This window comes from Saccopteryx bilineata, chromosome 2 (assembly GCF_036850765.1).
Source record: "Saccopteryx bilineata isolate mSacBil1 chromosome 2, mSacBil1_pri_phased_curated, whole genome shotgun sequence".
NCBI lineage: Eukaryota > Metazoa > Chordata > Mammalia > Chiroptera > Emballonuridae > Saccopteryx > Saccopteryx bilineata.
In genome coordinates this window covers 37,824,580-37,845,684 of record NC_089491.1, presented here as the reverse complement: position 1 = coordinate 37,845,684, position 21,105 = coordinate 37,824,580, and the positions used below count along the sequence as shown (strand labels likewise).

Here is a 21,105-nt window from a genome sequence, read left to right as displayed (position 1 = left end):
GAAAGGCTTAAAGAGCCGTGTGATGTCAGTTAACATTGAATTTATTGGGTTTGGGCGGCAACTGTAGCCTGGCCGGAGGCAGGGCCAACCTTCACAGGTTGTTGAGTTCCAGCAGGGTCTGGTCGAGGGTCTGGTGAATCTCCACGTTCTCCTCCTTGGCACTGGCCAAGGTCTCTGTGAGAGGAAGCAGCACATAAGGAGGGGGAGAGGACACGAGGGGAGATGTGGGGAGGCACGGACAGGCGATTTGACACAGAGTGGGTTGGAGGCACGCGACCACACAAGCATTCAGGGATCTGAGGAGCCTGTGGTAGGGGCAAATGGATGGATTGACCAGGACAGACATGGGTACATGACGACACAAGCATTCAGGGATCTGAGGAGCCTGTGGTAGGGGCAAATGGATGGACTGACCAGGACAGACATGGGTACATGACGACACAAGCATTCAGGGATCTGAGGAGCCTGTGGTAGGGACAAATGGATGGATTGACCAGGACAGACATGGGTACATGACGACACAAGCATTCAGGGATCTGAGGAGCCTGTGGTAGGGGCAAATGGATGGACTGACCAGGACAGACATGGATGCCTCACTCAAAGCTTTGAGGTCATGGAGGTGGGATGGGAAGGCGTGAGTCATAAATTAATTTACCCCGTATCTTTAGAAGGTTTAAGAGAATTGGAAACAGAAGGAAGAACAAAGACTGAGCCAGGAAAAGGAGAGCTAGACAGACAGGCTTGAGGCAGAAAACAGACCTGCAGTAAAACCCCCACGTTGCTGGCATCCAAGGTTTTTCCAAACTTCATCTCAGACCTTTCACAACCTCTGGACCCTCCCCTGCACCACCCTATTTCCCTCCTGGCCATTCCTTGAGATCCTGGAACCCCAGCTGATGCTCCGAGGTCAGTGACAAGCCTGGGTCTGCAGAGGCACCAGAGTGCTCATGGTGACTGTTGGGGTCAGACATGCCCGCATGCAACAGTGACTGAGTGACAGACTGGCAGTGCCCATGCAGAGAGGATTTCAGTGTGGACCAGAGTTTTGTGGATGAGCAGCTGGGGGGATGTCACAAGATTGGGGGTGTCTATAAGAGCCAAGTTCTTAGCAGTGGACTAGTGTTCTTGTAGGGGTGAAAGAAGTGCTCTCTGGAGGGCAGAAAAACAGCATGGAGACCAAGTTGAGTTTATTAAGCAGCAGAAAGAGGTAGAGGCTGGTAGGTGGAGGGGGCAGTGGATGGACAGAGGGAAGAAGCAAGTGCCAGAGTGCGCAGCATGCGTGACGGGTGTTCTAGGCTGCGCCCAGCCTGGCTGTGCAATGTCGGCAATGTTTGCTCCCTCGGCCTGACCGCTCCTCAGAGAGAACGGAAAGGACAGGAGAGAAGTGGCCAAGGGGCCAGACTGGTGAAGGGCTCAGAGAGAGGTGATGTCATTGAGTGCGTTGTCCAACTCCTCGCTGATGGCCTTGTACTTCATTTTCTGCGCATAGACTTCGTCTGGAGGGGGTCCAGGGATGGGTGGGAGTGTGGGGAGAGGGAAAGAGGAAAGGAAGAGAGGATATTGGAAAGAGAACAAGAATCAGAGACAGGTGGACAAAGATGAATGAGAGAGACAGGCCAGACAGCAGGCTAGACCGTTGTCAGGGCCCCCCCCCCCCATATCCCTATTTCTTTTGTCCTTCTCTATAGCCTAAATTGGTTCTTCTCCCAGGACTTCCTGCCTCCTCTGGGGACCTGGGGACACAGTGCTTTGGATAAGCAGGAGTGCTTACTTCAAGGGGAGGGTACTTAGCCAGAAGGGTCTAAATTCCTATAAAGTTGGAGATAAAATTGAGGCTTGCCTGAGAAGGCCAAAAGCAAGAGAAATTGGAATTATGAAAGTGAAGGATTACTGTACAGTAAAATGGAAAGACAGTTTTAGGCCCAATGTTGGTGACAGTGAGAAACGACTGTAGACTAGCAAATATCTGGGTGATTGTTTTCACCAAATCTAATTTTAAAAGGACACTTTCTATTAATGTCTTGAAAAACCTAGATTTTAAACCAAATAGCTCTCTATGTAATAAAGATAGAGAAGTCTGTGATATAGCTCTCCTCTGTTACTCTTGGAGACAGAACTGTCTAAATCAGTGCTACTCAAAGTGTGGTCTGAGAACCCGTCAGCAGCAGCAGCTTTACCAGAGAGCGTATTAGAGATACAGATTTTCCAGCCCAAAGTCAGCAATCATTTCAGAGTAGGACCCATTTGAAAACCTCTGGGGGAGTCTCAAGTGCTCTTAAGTTTGAGAACACTGGAGTTGCAGCCGGTTACAAGGACGTAAACGGTAGACGCTGACCCCAGTTTCTGGAGTCCTAGGTGGTCCAAACCTAATTTATCAGTGGCAAATATAATGGGATGCAAAGATAAGGAACAGACTGACAATCACGGGGAGTGCAGTTCGGGGGTACAGGGGAGATCCCTTTTACCTTCCAGGTCATCGATGGTTTTCTCCAACTTTGCCACAGACCTTTCAGCAAACTCTGCTCGGGTCTCAGCCTGGGAGTAAAGGCAAGATGTGGAAATGACAAAAAATGAGGCCCTCCCAGACACTCACTTAAGTCAACCTTCTCTTCCATCCCTGTCTCCAAATTCCCCGCCACAGGCAGTCTCTGGTGGGCACTGGGGGGCCCGAGGGGAGGGTGGGACTGGAAGGACTCTCACCTCCTTTAGCTTCTCCTCCAGCAGTTTGATCTCTTCTTCATATTTATCTTCTTTGGTGGAATACTTTTAGGGACACATACATGCCATTAGTAGACTGCATCTAAGAATGTTTCATTCCTCTGAGCCCCATGGAATACCAAGCCCCACCCTGCCTGGGCCCATCGCCTCCCTCCCCTGCAGGAGCCCGTCCTCACTGCCCCTCCACCCCCCTCTACCTTGTCCGCTTGGGCTTCCAGGGATTTCAAGTTGTTGGTAACAATTTTCAGCTCTTCCTCTAGGTCCCCACATTTACTGCAGGGGGTGTGTGGCAGGGAGAGGTGTGAAGGCACAGTGGGGGAGACAGTGGAGATGGCACAGTGGGGGAGGGGCGGAGGAGAGAAGAGAAGAGCTAAGTTGTGAGAGTGACAGCAGGCAGAGTTTGGAAGCCCCAGGCCCTTCCCGACTCCCAGCAGATGAGAGACAGCAGCCTGAGATGAAAGGAAGGTGATATGAAAGAAGGCATCATTGCCCAGAAAGGTCCAGAGAGGTCACTACCTCCTCCTCTGAGGCCATCAGGGACTTGAGAGCCTGGTCCATGGTTCGGAGCTCCTCCTCCAGCTGCCTGGCTCGGCTGGGGGCAGCAGGTGGGGGTCAGAGCAGAGGACAGGACCAGTCCCTATGGCTCCAAGTCTGAGAAACTGCCTCCCCACTGTGCAGCGTGCCCATAGCCATGGGCTCAGGCTAATTTTCAGTGGCCACCCCAGGGTACCCTTACCTCTCAGCCACCTCAGCTCTCTCTTCTGAGCGCTCCAGCTCTCCTTCCAGGATCACCAGCTTCCTGGCCACCTAGGGGGAGGGGGGGGGAGAGGGAAGGGATAGATCCATGGTGAATGACGGGGTATTTGGGGTTTGGGAGAGAGTAGGAAGCAGAGCAGGGCTGTCACCTCCTCATATTTGCGGTCTGAATCCTCGGCGATGTGCTTGGCCTCCTTCAGCTGCATCTCCTGCAGCTCCATCTTTTCCTCATCCTTCATGGCTCGGTTTTCAATGACCTTCATTCCTCTGAGAGGCAGGGAGACAGGTGGGAGGGTGAGGTCAGAACCAGCAGAGACAGACCCCCCTCCCCGGTTCAACCTCTGAGGACCCCTTGCCCACCTCTCACTCTCATCAGCTGCCTTCTCAGCCTCCTCCAGCTTTTGCAGGGCTGTAGCCAGGCGCTCCTGTGCCCGGTCCAGCTCCTCCTCTACCAGCTGAATGCGGCGATTCAGGGAGGCCACATCTGCCTCTGCCTGTGGGTCAAAGGTTAGAGATCAGAAAGCCTTTGTCTACCTTGGATGAGGATCAGCGAAGCTCCAGAGGATGGTAAGATTGTTATTAGAAAGAACCTAGGCTTCCTACAGAAGACCCACTCCCCAGCACTGCTCCTGGGGGGCCCAAGTCCTTCTGATCGAGCCCCTCCCCCCCTTAAAAAGAAAGAACCTAGGTTTCCTGTCTTCTAGATCTCAACCTATTTTTTTACCCTGTCTTCTGCCCAGACTATGCTCCAGCCCCAAATATGCATTCCTCCACATGCTCCACTTCCCTGCTACAGGGCCAATTCAGGCACTGTGCATCGTTAGGCTCCAAATGGTTATCTGCATGCAGGTCTCTCTGTCCCCTCAAAGAACACTCCAAGCACTGGGACCAAGTCTGAGGCAGCCCTGACTCCACAGAAGAGCCGGGCCCAGGTGGGGAAGAATTAGGTCAATCCAGACCGCAATGCTGTTAAAAATACCCAATAACAGAATCAAGCTCAAGTCATGTCACCAGTTGCCAGGCAGACTCCCAGCTAGGGGCTCTGGAGGCAAGCCAGAACTGCATGGAATATCCATGGCTGTATCAAGGGGTTCCCTGACAAGGCGAAGAGGCAACTGGGGGCTGTACAAGGGCAGTGTGAGTGACGGATACTCAGACACTGATCATAAAATACAGAGGCAAAACCATGGAGATTTTGGAGACCTTCCACGGAAACTGATGATACTTTGAGAAAAAAAGAGCAGAGGAAGCCTGACCAGGCAGTGGTACAGTGGGTAGAGCCTCGGACTGGGACGTAGAGGACCCACGTTCGAGACCCTGAGGTCGCTAGCTTGAGTGTGGGCTCATCTGGCTTGAGCAAGACTCATCAGCTTGAGCCCAAAGTCACTGGCTTGAGCAAGGGGTCACTCTGTCTGCTGTAGTCCTGGTCAAGGCACATATGAGAAAGCAATCAATAACTAAGAAGCCGCAAGGAAGAATTGGGAAAAAATTTCAATTAGCAATAATCGCACCTCGGATAAACCTCATTGGCTACGATACTCCCACTGCGCAAAGCTTCGCAACAAAGAATTGATGTTTCTCATCTCTCTCCCTTCCTGTCTGTCCTTCAATGTGGTGTTAAGAGCATCAGCTCTGAGTCAGATTGTTGTCTTTGAGCCATGGCTCAGCCACTCAACAGTTGTGTGACCTTGGGCGACTTATTTAGTCTCTCTAAAGCTCAGTTTCCTCCTTTTTAAATCCGAGTTGACAATAGCAGTTCCTTCTTTGTAGACTGTTTTAAAACAGTGCTGTACTTCTAATACTCTATTAATCAACAGGACCATCTAGGAGGTTTATATAACTAAACAGGTTCTCCACTCCTTGCAGATCTCCAGGGCAGGAACTTAGAGATCCTTTTTTTTTTTTTTTTATAAGAACTCAAGTGATTCTGATGATTTTGAGAAATAAAACAATATGCAAAAAGCACTTGAGCACATTGTCTGCAGAATCTACACTCCATAAATGTTAGGTTATCCTAACATTTGATTGAGACAAAGACATAGAGATCCTGAGATTTAAGGTTGGAGAGGAGAAAGGATCAGTGTAGGGGAAGAAGTGAGTGAGAGGGAAGAGACGGTTGGCAGAGGGGGTAGAAAGCAGGTGTCCTGGGTGGTACTGTAGGGTAGGGAAACCATATATAGAAAGTAGTAGCTTGTCCTCCAGGTGCTGAAGGCCACCTACAGTGACAAGAGCCCATCATGAGCACAGGGCCAGATGACTCAATGTGGAAGGACTCTGGGGACAGCATTGGGGGTTGGGGAAAATGACATGGGGACATTGCGGGGGGGTCTTCTCTAGACAGATGAGACTCTATGAAAGGAAAACTTCATGAGAGTGGGATGACAAATAACTGGAAAGTCTTGGGGTTCTCATGACAAAACTGACATTTACCATTTTCTGCTTTTCAAGCTCGTCCTGGTTACGGATGCTGCTTTCTAACCACAGACAGGCACTACTGTCCCCATTGGACAAATAGGGAGCAGGAGAGAAGGGAGAAATGGAGGAAGGAACTGTAAGTTAAGTGCTGTGTTCAAGGTCACAAAATAAGTTTGGGCAGTTTCCTTTCTACTCCTGGCACTGATGCCCTGCTTCCCTGGCTCTGTCCCTGTCCACCCTCCTCCCCTCCAGCTCTCACCCAGCTCCTTGGGTTTCCAGTCCTGCCTCCAGCTGCACTGGGCCTTGGTTATTTATAGAGTGTCAGATGCCCAGGGTTGTCTTTACTAGCAGCTGCAGGTCAGTTCCCTCCCAAGTGCCAGGGCTGGTGGAGAACCAAAGCCAAAGGCTGGAGGTCAGAGTAACCAGCCCAGAGTGGGAATGGGGGGAGGGAATTGGGGAACATGGATAATGGTCAACATAAACAGTAATGCCCTTTCTAATCTCTTGTTCAGACAGTGCTTATGCTAATCCCCCCATCCACCCAACACAACAGTAGGCTCATCATAAAGTTAAAACAATCCTGAGGACAAGGAAAATGGGGAAACTGAGGCAGAGAATGGTATAAGTTATGTCCAAAGTCATATGACCATTTTCCTACCTCAAGGTGGGGATTGAGAATGACAGGAGGTAGAGAAGTCAGGTTAGAGGGTGTGGGTGGACAGAGAAATCTGAGTGAACAGGATCTGCCAAAGTGGCTGCCCTGGCATTTGTGGCCCTGTCCCTTTGCCCTGTGGCCTGGCATGGTCTCGAGGCTGACAGCTTAATGAGGGTAAATGAGGGGCTGTTAGAACCTGAGCTGGGGCCCCAGTGCACAGCAGGGCCACTGGAGCCAGAGGTCAAGGCCAGGGAATTTCTAATGCCCCCCCAGGAGTGTAACTCAAGTCAGGGCCCATTTTCAGATTCCACTCCTCTTGCCTAACAACACCTACACCCACACCCCACAAACATAACCATAGTCTCCTCTCCATTTTCAGCTGGAGAATTAATTGAGGCGGTTGGTTAAGTCTTGTACCAATCACCCCCACGATGACTCACTGTTTGATCACTGTACATTCAAAGAGCTGGAGCCAAATGGAATTACAAGGCTACGTTTTCTGGAGGAAGTGGTAGGTGGTTTTGATTTACCCACTACCTCGGATTATTTGTGCAAGCTTGCCCTGGCCTGGGTGCCTGAGAGGAAAACATTTCTGTCCTGGTACTGGGATATCTAGCTCCTCTTTTCCCTTCATCCTCATGCCCAGGACCCCTCCCAGTGTGTTAACTCTCCCACCATCCCCCAGGTCCACACTCACATCGGTGGCCTTCTTCTCAGCCAGCTCCAGTTTCTCCTGGGCATCCTTTACTGATTCCGTATATTTTTCCACCTCATCCTCCGTCCCTTTCAGCTTCTTCTGGAGGGCCTGCTGTTCCTCCTCCAGCTGGGAGAGAGAATCCTCAGTCAGCCAGGCCCAAATCAGGGAGGAGGCAGGGGTGTGTGAGAGGTGGGTACTAAGAGATATTTAAAGGCTATCAGGGAGGAATGGATGGCAGAGGAGGGTTAGTGCAGCTAGGGGTGTTGGAGGGAACTGGTGGGGGTACAGAGTGTTTCCAGCCCCAAGAAGCAGGGCCCAACATTGCTCTACAAGGGTAGGCACGGAATGGGGGACTGTGGCTTCCCAGGCATTGAGGCTGCGATGAAGTGTGGCTCTGGCTAGGTCCCTGGGGGTACTCTGAAGGCCCAACCCTCACACTGGACGAGAGAGCCCTGGACAGGGGGACACAGGGCAGGACCTACCCTTACCCCACCCTGGTTAGGGGGTGTGGGGCAGGAGGTTGCATTAGGCCCTGGGCCCCCACCTGCTTGCAGCGGTCTTCAGCTTGCTTCTTGTCGGCCTCGGCCTGCTCAGCGCGGTCGATGGCATTCTCCTTGTCCAGCTTTAGCATCTGCATCTTCTTCTTGATGGCGTCCATGGCTGCGAAGAGGGACGGGCCGGTCGGCGGCGGTGCGAACCAGGAGAAATGGGTCGGCTGCGCAGACTGGGCGCACGGGTGGCGGTTGAAGAGGACCAAGCGGGACTGGGGTGTTTCAGCAGCGCGAGTGCCTAAAAGGCGGGGAGGGACCGGGCGGAGCCGGGGACTGGGACCTTCCCCCACCGCGGCCCAAACCTTGTAGGGGCAGAAGCTCAGCGGGGTCGGGGGGCGCGGTCGCCCCCTGCACCCACCCCCTTGGGACCGCCTCTTTGGGGCCCCGCCCCTCTCTTACCCACCCTCCCTCTGGCCGTCGGAAGGGAAGGTAGCCCAGGACAATCGGCTACGAAACCCTAAGAGTGGGGAGAGTTGGGGAGGGGACCCTCAGGCTGAGGGGCTCCGCGCTTCCTCTGAGTGACAGCCTGGCCCAGCGGCAGCTGCGGCTGGGGCCCCTGGGGCTATTTTGGGGCGTGAGCTCACGGCAGCTGCCTGGGCGCAGGGACCGGCGTGCCCCCCCTTAGCTGCAGCAGCCGCTGCCCTTAATTTAGAAGTTTCCTGTAAATCCCCCCAGATTAAATGTCTCTTGGGAGGCGGGGCTCCGAGGTGGTTCGAGTGCCTCAGTTTACCTTAAGTCCTAGACTCTGGATTTGCGTTACCGATGTGGTAGTGATAACGGACAGCCTCACCAGGGGCTTGGGGAAACTGAGGCAGGAGGGGAACCCAAAGCCCTGGTCTCAGTGCAGAGCGCGGTCCGGACTGCTGCCCCTGAGGGCGGGCTTGACCTCTCCTCCCCTCGCTTCCCCTTCCAGCCCCAGCCCCTGGAGCCAGGGCCCCTCCTCTCCAGTCGCCCGGCGGCCGGGAACCCAACTCTGCGCCCAGTCTGCCCCGCCCCCACGTGCCCCGCATATTTTCCACGCGGCTACAGGCGGGCGGGACACACGCGCCGCCCGCCCTCACCCCCACCCGGGACGCGTCCCTCCCCTCCCCTCCTGCTCTAGCAGTCCGACCGCCGCTCCAGTACCCCCTACCTCTTTCCCGCTTTCCCCTCTCCCTTGTTGCCCCGCGCGGCCTCCCTTCTCCCTTTCTCCCGACGGACTTTCCTTTCTTTGCTGGCAGGCCAACTTTACGCCGAAATTTCTTTTTTGCCCTTTTTTGGGATGTTTCCCCGTGGAGAGGCGGAGCTGGTCTGGGGCGGGGAAGGTTAGGGGCGAGGGGAGAGAGTGAGCAGCCGAGCGTCGGGAGCCGGGGTAGTGATGACCCTCTCCAATCCAGACCGCAGGAAACTGTACCCCAAACTAAGTCCTAGGGTCGGGCAGTCTGAAGCGCTGGTGCGGGGCTGTTTTCGTTTATCCTCGGGATTGGGTGGGGGAGAGGAAGTGGAGAACCGCCTCGGAGGAGGGGGTTAGGGAGACCAGGCAGAAGAAGCCTGAAGGAGCGCCTTTCCCCAGGGGCTGTGGGGGGTGGTGGTGTGTGTGTGAGTGGCCTGTTTTGTGTTGGTGGGGGGTGAGAATCGTGGGAACCGTGGGCCCCGGCCCGGGGTTGGGGGAGGAGGCACGCAAATGTATTTAGGGCTGCTTAGCTGCCTGTTGCTACTCGTGGAACAAGCCTGATCTCATGCTGTTAACTCCAACCCATCTCTCTGCTTTCCCCAACTCCTGAAAGACACGTCCAACTACCTGCAGCTAGTGCTTGACCCCTAACACTGTGGAGGGGAGGAGAGGAGATCCTTGTCTTGATCAAACGCTCCCTTGCTCCTCACTTCCCACATTCACTTAATCCTGTAGATTCTACTTTCTACAAATGAGGTTCCTCTTCAGCGTCTCTGGGGTTTCCTTGGGCAGTTACTTTTATCTCCAGCCTGAATCTGTGGTGGTCTACTCCTGCTTCCCCAACTTATTTATTCAACTAATCCTCTACATTGCTACCAAAGATCTTTTAAACGATGGAGTGAATAGGATCCTAAAATTCTCCAAACCCCCTCCCTACTCCCTCCCCTAAGGATAAAAGTCCACATTTCTTAATATGGTATAGAAGGCTCTTTGTTTTGGCCCCTGCCTACGTTTCTAGTCTCATCTTTCATTCCCAACTTCACACCAATGCAGACTTGTACTTTATGCTGTGTTCATATTGAGCTACTATAGGCACTGGAAGTAGCTGTACTTTTCTTAAAGCTTCTACCTTTTATGCATTCTGTTCCCTTTCCCTAAAACATTCTTCCCTTGGCAGAAACCTGGTGGCTTTAAAGACTCAGATCAAGTGTCTGTGCTTCTGTGAAGATTTCCCCCTCCACATAATAGGTACATGCTCTTGGTTCAGGCTCCTTTCATTCTCATCATAGTCCCTCTTACAGCTGTTCTTTTTTTTTTTTGATATTTTATTTATTAATTTTTAGAGAGAGAGGAGAGAGAGAGAGAGAGAAGGGGAGGGAGGAGCAGGAAGCATCAACTCCCATATGTGCCTTGACCGGGCAAGCCCAAGGTTTCGAACCGGCAACCTCAGTGTTCCAGGTCGACGCTTTATCCCACTGCGCCACCACAGGTCAGGCCAGCTGTTCTTAATAACTGTTTCCTCCCCTGATCTGTGGGTCCTCCAGGCCAGGGACTATCTTTTTCAATTCTGAATCCCCAATGCCCAAGCATAGAGTTGGCAGTTGATAAACATTTGCCAGGTGATTTTTATGTACCAGATTCCAAACCCCCTCCCTAAGAAAAGATACTAGTACTATGTGAGGAACTCGTGGTCTAGTGTGGCAGTTCTCAAAATGTTTGGTCTCAGAACCCCTTATACTCTTAAAAATTAAAAGAGTCATTTACTCAATCTGCTGAAGGCCCGCAGTCACGGCACATATGAGAAAGCAATCAATGAACAACTAAGGTGTCGCAACAAAAAACTGATGATTGATGCTTCTCATCTATCTCCGTTACTGTCTGTCTGTCCCTATCTATACCTCTATCTGACTCTCTGTCCCTATAAAAAAAATTTTTTAAAAAAAAAAAGTGTCGTTTGAAGAAGACCGAAAAAGGTTTTGTTGTAGGTTATATCTATCCATACTTACCATATTAAAATGGAAATTGAGAAAAATGTTAAAATAGTAATTCATAGAAATAAACTTCTATGCAATTATGTTAATATGTTTTTCATGAAAAATAACTGTAATGACCTCCCCCAAATAGTGAGGATGGCAGTTATTTTACATTTTTGCAAATGTCCTTAACATCTGGCTTAACAGAGGACAGCTGGGTTCTCAGAGTCTACTTGGCTTTCTATCTGTTGCTATATTTGGTTTGTTTGAAGTACTCTATATGAAGAAAATCTGGTCTCACTCAGAAACATAGTGGGAAAATAGAGTGGTATATTTATAGCCTTTTCAGGTAATTGTTCATATTCTTTTTGACAAATAGTAGTTTCTTTTTTTCTTTTTTTTTGTACGCATAAGAGAAGGGTGGGGGAGAGATGAAAAGCATCAACTCGTAGTTGTGTCACTTTAGTTGTTCATTGATTGCTTTTCATATGTGCCTTGACCCAGGGTGGGGAGGGAGAGGAGCTCAAACTGAGCAGTAACCCCAGGCTTCAAGCCAGCGACAATAGGATCATGAATGACCCCAGGCTTGAACATGACTATGGGATTATGTCAAAGATCCCCCATTCAAGCTGGCAACCCTGCACTCAGGCCAGCAACCCTGTGCTCAAACCTCGGTGTTTCAAACCTGGGACCTCAGTGTCCCAGGTCGATGCTCTATCCACTGGGTCACCACCGGTCAGGCAACAAATGGTAGTTTCTTTTTTTTATTTTTAATTTTTATTTTTACAGAGACAGAGAGTGAGTCAGAGAGAGGGATAGTCAGGGACAGACAGACAGGAACGGAGAGAGATGAGAAGCATCAATCATTAGTTCTTCATTGCGCGTTGCAACACCTTAGTTGTTCATTGATTGCTCTCTCACATGTGCTTTGACCACAGGCCTTTAGCAGACCGAGTAAACACTTGCTGGAGCCAGCGACCTTGGGTTCAAGCTGGTGGGCTTTTCCTCAAACCAGATGAACCCGCACTCAAGCTGGCGACCTCGGGGTCTCGAACCTGGGTCCTTCCTCATCCCAGTCTGACGCGCTATTCACTGCGCCACCGCCTGGTCAGGCTTTTTTTTTTTTTTTTTTTTAACAGATGTAAACTATTTATTGAATATTTGCCACCAAATATTGTTAAATACATTATCTTGCAGCATATCGCTTTCAAGTTAAAATGTCAGAAACAAACACCAATATTTACAATTCTTTTAAGGAGTGTTATATAATGACACATTAAGGCGTAAATTCTTTTGGCTTATAATTCTTAAAAGAATGATAATAGCCCTGGCCGGTTGGCTCAGTGGTAGAGCGTCGGCCTGGCGTGCAGAAGTCCTGGGTTCGATCCCCGGCCAGGGCACACAGGAGAGGCACCCATCTACTTCTCCACCCCTCCCCCTCTCCTTCCTCTCTGTCTCTCTCTTCCCCTCCCGCAGCTGAGGCTCCATTGGAGCAAAAGATGGCCTGGGTGCTGGGGATGGCTCCGTGGCCTCTGCCCCAGGCGCTAGAGTGGCTCTGGTCGCGGCAGAGCGACACCCCCCCCATGGGCAGAGCATCGCCCTCTGGTGGGCATGCCGGGTGGATCCCGGTCGGGTGCATGCGGGAGTCTGTCTGCTTCCCCGTTTCCAGCTTCAGAAAAATGCAAAAAAAAAAAAAAAGAATGATAATAGCAAAAGTGATGCAAAATCTTCAGTGTGAGATTATGATTAAGCTACATTTTACAAAAATATGGTGTGCGATGGCAATAATCCCACTCAACATCCTGGGTTAGATCCCTTCAGGAGAGACCGGCAATTTACACAAACTTTAAAATTTACAGATAAAGGCATTACAGTACTGCCATTGAGAAGTACAATTCTTAACATATACAACTTTAAGGCCATAGTTTTGAAGGTCTGAAGTATCAAGTTGGTTTGATGAATTAGTCGATTGGCACTTATGAACACATTTATTGCCTTGCCATCTTTGAAATAGGTTTTCAGAGTATCACTGAAACTTTTGGAATACTTTACAAATTCTTTCTTTTGGTGTTCAAGTGCCCTGTGGTTCTGGTACTGGTATTTCTTTTTTTCTTTTCTTTTTTCCCAAGGAACAGAGAGAGAGTCAGAGAGAGGGATAGATAGGGACAGACAGACAGGAACGGAGAGATGAGAAGCATCCATCAATCATTAGTGTTTCGTTGCGCATTGCAACACCTTAGTTGTTCATTGACTGCTCTCTCACATATGCCTTGACCAGGGGCCTTCAGCAGACCAAGTAGCCCCTTGCTGGAGCCAGCGACCTTGGGTTAAAGCTGGTGGGCTTTTGCTCAAACCAGATGAGCCGCGCTCACACTGACAACCTCAAGGTCTCGAACCTGGGTCCTTCCGCATCCCAGTACGACACTATCCACTGCGCCACCAGGCTGGTACTGGTATTTCTTGACATTATTCACTGTATCAAGAAGCTCTTTTATCGCACTAGCTATATCCTTGATTGTCTGCAGAAACCTCACTCTGTCGTTGATCTCATCTGGGATCTTACTGAGAATTTTAGTGCTCGTGCCTTTTCATTTAGGTCCTGGAATTCTGGCTCTGGTCGTTCAATCATATATTCTGCTACATCATCAGCTGCCATTCGAAGAAGGGACTCCGTGAAGTTAACTTCTACACTTTTTTCTCTAAAATTTTCATAATAATGTCTTGTGTGAGTCCTGGATTTTATTTTTCAGCCTTAATGAAAGCTGATCTCAGTGTCTGAGCTGCAGACAGATTTACTCGTTATAGCTCATTAAACACAGGATACATGACTGCATAGAGGGGCATAGAAACCAAGGAAGTGGTCTCAGCTTCATTCTTCATCTCTTCCATTGTCATCCTCATTCAAAAACCAGCTATAGTAGAAAAGTAGTGCTAAAATGCAAAGGAATCTTCATTCACTGCAGTAGTTCTTCTCTTTTTTTCTTTTTTTGTAATAAAGAATAGAACACAAGACATATACTGACCAGCAACGGAGGCACTGACTGCAATTCCCACCTTGGAGCACTCTTCAACTCCCGGATCAATTCACTCCCACAACGCCGGAAGGACCCGAGAGGAACCAGACATTGTCCGGAATCCTCCAAATGGTAGTTTCTTAAGGGTTAGTTGCAATGTGGATCCTGAAACCATATCAGAGACCTTTCTTTACTATTTTTAAAATTAATTTATTTATTTATTTTACAGGTACAGAGAGAGAGTCAGAGGGAAGGATAGACAGGAACGGAGAGAGATGAGAAGCATCAATCATCAGATTTTCATTGCGACACCTTAGTTGCTCATTGATTGCCCTCTCATATGTGCCTTGACCGTGGGGCTACAGCAGACCGAGTAACCCCTTGCTCAAGCCAGCGACCTTGGGTCCAAGCTGGTGAGCTTTTTGCTCAAGCCAGATGAGCCCGTGCTCAAGCTGGCCACCTTAGGGTCTCGAACCTGGGTCCTTCTGCATCCCAGTCCGGCTCTCTATCCACTGCGCCACCTCCTGGTCAGGCACTATTTATTATTATTTTTTAAAAAAACATTTATTTCTCCCAGTTCTTTTTTTTTTTTTTTTTTTTTTTACAGAATCAGAGAGAGGGACAGAAAGAGATGAGAAGCATCAATCATCAGTTTTTCGTTGCAACACCTTAGTTGTTCATTGATTGCTTTCTCATATGTGCCTTGACCGTGGGCCTTCAGCAGACTGAGTAACCCCTGGCTCAAGCCAGCGACCTTGGGTCCAACCTAGTGAGCTTTGCTCAAACCAGATGAGCCCATGCTCAAGCTGGCGACCTCAGGGTCTCAAAACTGGGTCCTCCGCATCCCAGTCCGATGGTCTATCCATTGCGCCACCGCCTGGTCAGGCCTTTCTTTACTATTTTATATTAAAATCCATTGGTCTGTATTGCACTTTGTTTGGATTACCTAGGGCTAATTTTATAACATCATGAATTAATCATTTGGAAAATATTGATTCACTGAGCTATGCAGATATTCCAAATGTTGATACATTTCAGTATACATTATTTTTTTTAAAATCACATTCTTTAATATCAGGATTGATTTCAACAGGAAAATCTGTTTTAAGTTTTTGGAAGTTGTGAAGTTCATGGTGGCAGATACAGGTTTTCAAAATTCTAATTTTCACTTGAAAGCTCCAGTTGTATCAGTGGCAATAAACACTGTCAGGTTTTTCTCTGAATTGACAGGCTCACTTTTTTCTTTTTTGAGAAAAGGTCTGCCTGTCACCCAAGTCTGACAGCCATGGTTTGCCAGTCATTCTTTCAGGTCAGCGTGGCGTTCCGTGAAAAAAGCAGCTGGTTCAGCTCACAACTCCAAAAACGAAGTGCTTTCCTCCAGACACTGTCATACTCCATACAGCAGAAGTGCTCCGGGCTTGCTTCCCAGTTCATCACACAGAATATTGAAGAACTGTTACTCCAGGAATAAGATTTAATAAAATTAAGGTTTTACTGCTTCCTTAAGGACAGTCTTAAATGAAGCTGGCTGGCATTTTTTCAAATTGCGAGTGTTTGGTGGTGAGAATACAGTGACTATTAGTACACTGCCTTGATTTGTACTAAGGCAGTTTACCCACCAAGGTTTTTGTACCATCAGTACAATGTTGACACTGTGATAAAAGGAAAATAATGCCTTATTATTAATTACTATGAAAAAAATCTTGACCTTATGGACCCCTGAAAGGTTTTTGGGAACCCCTCAGCCTGAAGACCACATTTAAAAAAATTATTTTTTAAATTATTCTTTTAATATTTAATTAATTTTAGAGAGAGAAGAAGGGAGAGAGAAACAATCTATTCCTGTATGTGCCCTGACTGGGGATTGAACTGGCAACCTCTGCACTTCAGAACGATCAGGCCAAGGCTGAACACCACATATTCAGAACTGCTGGTTTCCTGGATATTCAAGTCTCTTCCCAGAAGGCTCCCTGAGGCATCACTAGTGAGAGGTACGTGACTGAGGAAGTGGAGACATGGCAGGGAAGTGGTAGCAAGAGTGAACAGCTGTCCTGGGCTCATAGCTGGAGTTCAAACAGTCTGGACTTCCACTTGTTGTGGAGGTTGGAGAAGGGATTTGATCTCTTAAGATCCTCAACTCATGAGGCTAGGACATTGAATCTGGGGTTAGAGCCACAGTAGTGTGTATTGGAGTTGCCAGTCCTTTGCGTCAGGGAGGTGATAATACATCTCTATTTTCCAGTGCTTAGCACGGGTATGGCTTAGTAAATATTGAATGAATTAATCACAGGTGACTGGAGTAATGGTAGGAAGTTGGCACCTTCCTTAATGGGCTGCCCTCGGGAGGATAAAAGTAATTCCATTTACTTTATACTGACTCTGACGTGGTGGGACATGTCATGGCTTCAAGGTGAAAAGTGCCCCAAGTAGCAGCAGATGGGTGGTTTGTGTTCTATTTGGGGGAAGAAGCAAGGAAACAACATACTTGTCAGCAGGGTTGGTTTAAGAATCATGAATGAAGATAGTGGCAGTCCTAAGGGGTCTGCTAGATAATCCATGCAGTGTGGGGAGAGGGGGTGAATGTGAAAGGGAGTGGAAGCACACGCCACCCACCTCCCTGCACTTAACTTCCAGATTAGCAGGGCAGCTGGAACAGGGCTACCCGCACAGGCCTGGCCACTAGGGGCGCTGTGCCCCCAAGTCTCACACTTGGGTCAAGCTTTTTCAGGTCCTGTTCTAGTGCGTTTCTAGGCAGTAGGACAAGGCCTCCGAGGGACTAGAAGTGCCCCAACTCAGTCATCAGTAGAACCTACCAGAGGCAGTCTCAATTAGATTTTTTGCTTGTTAAATGCCTCAACCAAATCTGTGGCCAGAATTATCTTAGGCTCACTTGTTTTTATTTTTAGCGAAGCTGCTTTTGAAAATTTGAATTTGGCAAGAACTGGATTTGTTCACATACTCTGAGCAGTTATGAACAGATTATCCCTGGTAGCCACCACAAAGCGCAGCGGCAGCCCCTGTCCCTGCAGTAGAAGAATGACACTTGTTGAGGCATAGGTGATGGCTAGTGAAATAGGGAACAACAGGAATATGACTTCTCAGGGACACCTTCGCGACTTGAATGACTTTAGGGATCTGGGTGCACAGAGGAGGAAGGGGCCTCCCAGGGCTGATTGCCACAGTCTGCCCCACTCCACTCCTGAGTTGGCTCAAGCTGGTGACAGAACTCAATCCCAGTCTGCCCCACTGCCCTGGGGGAATCTCCCATCTCCTCAGGAAGCCAGAGAACTGCAGGCAGAATCACCTTTATTGGAGCATGACCTGTTTGGGGCTTACGACTCAACAGCCCCCATAGGTAGCGGGGGTGCAAGGAGGATAGTATCAAAAAAGGATGAGTAGAGCCGAGGCTGTGGGGATTTGCCAGAAGCTGCTGGCAGGGTGGGCGGGATGGGGCCCGGCAGGTTCAGATTGAGGTACAGCAGCGTTAATAATACTCTTGGAGCGTTAATACTCTGGGGAGGGGCAGGCACTTAGGGGGCCCTAGGGCATGAAGGCACTTGGAGTCGGGAAGGGACAGGGGATGTGCAGTGGGACTGGGCAGGGCCAGGCCCAGGGTTTGGCAGGCACTTTGGGGAGTGCTGGGGACGGGCAGGTTGGGCCCGGCAGCCCAGAAGGCTTTGGTAGAGGCAGGCACAGTCTCTGGGCTGGGTCTGCGTTAAATAGAAGCAGCTGTCCTAGTGCTCATCTCGAAGCTCAGAAGGCAGGAACTTGTACTGCTGCTGTCGGATCTGGGCCAGCTTCTTCCGCGCCTCTTCCAGCTCTCGTTCCTTCCGGAGCATCTCTTCCTGTGCGGCGATGATCTGCGGGATGGGGGTCAGGGCCTCAGTTCAACGAGTTTGTGCCTTAGGGTCTGGAGTAGCTGGGGCCAGCACAGGCCCTGTGACTGCCCTGCTGCCCGTGTCCCTCAGAGTGGCTGGGGCCGAACTCACCTGGGCAATGCCCCCGACCATCTTCTCCTTCACCACCACCGTCTCGTTCTCCTGGTCTTCAAAGGCTGCTGCCTTCTGCGCCGCCTTCACCAGATTGTCCGAGGCTCGCTTCACTGCGTTCCCGGCAACCTGGGTGGAGAGAAGGCAGCGAGAGGCTGAGAATTCAGGTAGGGTTCCAGCTGAGAGAGTTCCCCCACAGAAAAGCATGGCTTGGGGGTGACAATTTAAAGCATCACAGCCCAAGGTACAATGGGATGGGTTAACGTTCCTCACCTGAAGCCGTTTCATTGCCTCAGAGTCCTGGTCAGCCTTGACCTTGCAGGCCACAAGGAGCTGGGCTGTGGAGGCGGCCACCTGCTTGGCCGATGAGATGAGCTTCTCCTGGCTGGCATGGCCTTGCACAGCTGCATTGGCTGCCTCGCACAGATTGTTGGTGGCTGCAGCCACCATCCGGGCCTAAAGTGAGGAGGTAAGATTAAAATGCGCCTCTTGCCCTGGCCCATCCCCTCTCTAGCCTTCTCAAATCTCTTCAGCTCAGAGGCCTAGTGGGTGTTGTACACTCACAGCAGAAATGAGGCCCTGGGACCACTGCCCATCATCCAGTGCGTTGGCTGGAATGGCCCCGACCTGTGAAGGAAGGAGGAGAGCCTGCTCAGACCTGTGTTCTCTGCGCGTCTGTAAAAGCCTCCCGTTACAAGCTGCTGCTATCCCCATGCTTCTGGGTATCCAAGTACTTACCTTCCCTTGGGCTACCAGTTCCCTCTGGGCAGCTGATGCAGCCTTTACCAGGGCACTGGTGGCGGCTGCAATGGACTTGGCGGCTTCCAGTATTTGCTCCTCAAAGTTCAAGGACTCATCCGCCTCCTGCAATGGAGACAAAGGTTGTAGAGAAAGATGCAAAGGAAGAAGGGGCTGAAGGTGCAGACATTCTGCCATTAGGAGGGTACAGAAAAGGGAGGAACAGGGCTGACCTTGGGTTTGGCCCGGGGCTTCAGTTGCTCCAGCTTTTTGGCTGCAGCCTCAATGGCGGCTGCAGCTCCCAGGAGCTCATTCTCTGCAATGACTGTGGGGTCCTCTGGATCCACCCACTCTGTTCCTGGTGGGACAAAGGGGGAAGGAAGGGCTGAGCCAGAGCTGGGAGGTCAGGAGCACTGGGCAGCATGGTTAGTATCACCAGGCCCCTGGCACCTGTGGGGAACTATCGGCAGAGGCTAGCTCGGAGCAGTCCAACACGGAATCGGGATCTCCCCATGACAAAGGTTTCCCCTTCCTCCCTTCCCCTGGCCACCCCTCACCCTTCATGGCCTCAGCAGCCTGGATGAGCTCAGTGACTGAACCAGCTACACGCTTTGAGTGTCCTGTCAATTGCTGCTTCAATTCTGGGCTTGGCTTCTGCAGGGTCTGGGAAGAAAGGTGGGGAGCAGAGAGCATCAGACCTTAGCTCCCACCCTGACCTAAAAAAGGGGCAGACCACGGCCTCCCAACCCCATCCCTACACCACTCCACGCAGCAGCCCTCAAACACCACGCTGCCCATCCAGGTGCACTCTGCACACGTGAGAAACACGGCAGGGCTGCATGTCACTCACCGGCTGCCAAGGAGCAAGGAGAATGATGAAAGGAGAAAGAAGAGATGGCGAAGGTAGAGGAGGAGGTCAGGTGGGAAGGAAAGAAATAAGAAAAAGAAGAGGAAGAGATGAGTAGGAGAACCAAAAATGCTAGGATGATGGGGCCCCAGTGGAAGGAGGCTTGGAAATAACGGATTTGGGAAATAAGATGGTGGGTGGAGAGCAGATTCGAGCATACTAGAGAGCTAAGTCTGAGGCACATGGCACGAGGACTGTGTGAGCAGGGAGGCTGGTGTGAGGAGACCACTCCCTCCTTACCAGGAGCACATGGTCGAGCAGTTCCAGGTAGCCATTGGCACATTCCCGGCCGTAGTGCAGGGCTCGAAGCCGCACATCAGGGGCCACTTCTGGGTGGTAAGCAGCTTCCTATACCACCGAGCAATGTGTTAACTTTAGGATCCCAAAGAGCTCCAGGTCCCCAAACCCCTGCAGTTTCTCCCCTGCTGTGTTTTGCCCTAAAACTGCCTCACTACCAGGGTTTCTACCTTGCAAGCCCGAAGCATATCTGCAATAGCACGACGACTCAGATTGGCTGTGGCAATGACATCCTCCTGGCGACAAGAGTTGCCAGCGGCAACCGCCTTAGCTGTTGCCATGGTGATACCCTTGGTCATTCGGATGAAATCTTCTGGTGTAGAGGTCTTGGCAGGGGGCTCTGGGGAACAGAAGACCTGTTGGGGAAGAATGATAAGAAAAGTTTTACATGGGACTGTGAGACAATGTAGCACTCGAGTAATTTGGTTCATCCATCCAAGTGTTCACTAAACCAGCACTCGCTGAGTACTTATTGTAGGTCATGTCCTTGGAGGAGTCCACATATTCACAGCTAATGTAACAGCAGGCAGCTGGTCATTATTTCTGCCTGCAGTGACTGGGGAGGGTTTGCTTGAAATTAAAGAAGCAGCTTTTGAGGTGGGGTTTTTATTCTTGAACCACAGAGAAGCCTTGAACAAGCGAGCAGCTGGAGTAGGGCGAGAAGGAATTGCGCTTTAAGAGATACAGGTAACAGAAGAGTATTTTAGGTAGATGGTAGGACGTGAATAACCAGGATATCAAATGGGAGAGTATTAAAGAATGTTCTAGAATAGAGGGATAGTGGAGAAAAGGTTGTTGGGGCCTTGCCTATCACACCAAGGGACTTAAGAGTTTTACATCAGATATAAAAGTAATAATTTTTTTTTTTTTTTTACAGAGAGAGCCAGAGATAGGGACAGACAGACAGGAACAGGGAGATGAGAAGCATCAGTCATTAGTTTTTCATTGCGACACCTTAGTTGTTCATTGATTGTTTTCTCATATGTGCCTTGATCGCGGACCTTCAGCAGACTAAGTAACCCCTTGCTCAAACCAGCAACCTTGAGTCCAAGCTGGTGAGCTTTGCTCAAACCAGATGAGCCCATGCTTAAGCTGGCGACCTCAGGGTTTCGAACCTGGGTCCTCCGCATCCCAGTCCGACGCTCTATCCACTGCGCCACTGCCTGGTCAGGCAAAAGTAATAATATTTTGATGTACGTGTTCTTCCAACAAACTATCGACGATCGGCTAGGTGGCAGGTTC

General features: G+C 50.2%; 2 protein-coding genes and 2 pseudogenes across 6 annotated transcripts in view; all 4 read right to left on the bottom strand.

The window, feature by feature from the left end:
• Positions 1–23: 23 nt before the first annotated feature.
• On the bottom strand, positions 24–8,097 carry TPM2 (tropomyosin 2). Of its 4 annotated transcripts, none has more exons than XM_066256798.1 (9): positions 7,786–8,097; positions 7,242–7,367; positions 3,835–3,968; positions 3,624–3,741; positions 3,455–3,525; positions 3,235–3,310; positions 2,701–2,763; positions 2,466–2,535; positions 24–174 (listed from the first exon to the last, which is right to left on the bottom strand). In XM_066256798.1, exons 1-9 carry the CDS (start codon positions 7,897–7,899, stop codon positions 92–94), a joined length of 855 nt encoding a protein of 284 aa, XP_066112895.1. In that variant the 5' UTR covers positions 7,900–8,097; the 3' UTR covers positions 24–91. The 4 variants fall into 4 exon arrangements, with proteins under 4 accessions (XP_066112895.1, XP_066112894.1, XP_066112896.1 ...); XM_066256797.1 differs by lacking the exon at positions 3,235–3,310 and adding an exon at positions 2,916–2,991 and having other exon boundaries at positions 7,786–8,080; XM_066256799.1 differs by lacking the exon at positions 24–174 and adding an exon at positions 1,164–1,496 and having other exon boundaries at positions 7,786–8,078.
• LOC136327802 (U4 spliceosomal RNA) lies at positions 4,910–5,030 on the bottom strand (annotated as a pseudogene).
• A 4,521-nt stretch (positions 8,098–12,618) lies between the features above and the next one.
• Positions 12,619–14,044, bottom strand: LOC136322813 (programmed cell death protein 10-like; annotated as a pseudogene).
• A 3,177-nt stretch (positions 14,045–17,221) lies between these two features.
• TLN1 (talin 1) overlaps positions 17,222–21,105 on the bottom strand; it is a 31,682-nt gene continuing 27,798 nt past the window's right edge. For both annotated transcript variants that reach the window (XM_066256789.1, XM_066256790.1), the window contains 9 exons: positions 20,034–20,219; positions 19,807–19,914; positions 19,217–19,322; positions 18,893–19,017; positions 18,660–18,785; positions 18,486–18,548; positions 18,195–18,377; positions 17,922–18,050; positions 17,222–17,792 (listed from right to left, as the gene is read on the bottom strand). In XM_066256789.1, the coding sequence (XP_066112886.1) occupies positions 17,667–17,792; positions 17,922–18,050; positions 18,195–18,377; positions 18,486–18,548; positions 18,660–18,785; positions 18,893–19,017; positions 19,217–19,322; positions 19,807–19,914; positions 20,034–20,219 (1,152 nt within the window). In that variant the 3' untranslated portion in view covers positions 17,222–17,666. The remainder of the gene's footprint in view (positions 17,793–17,921; positions 18,051–18,194; positions 18,378–18,485; positions 18,549–18,659; positions 18,786–18,892; positions 19,018–19,216; positions 19,323–19,806; positions 19,915–20,033; positions 20,220–21,105) is intronic.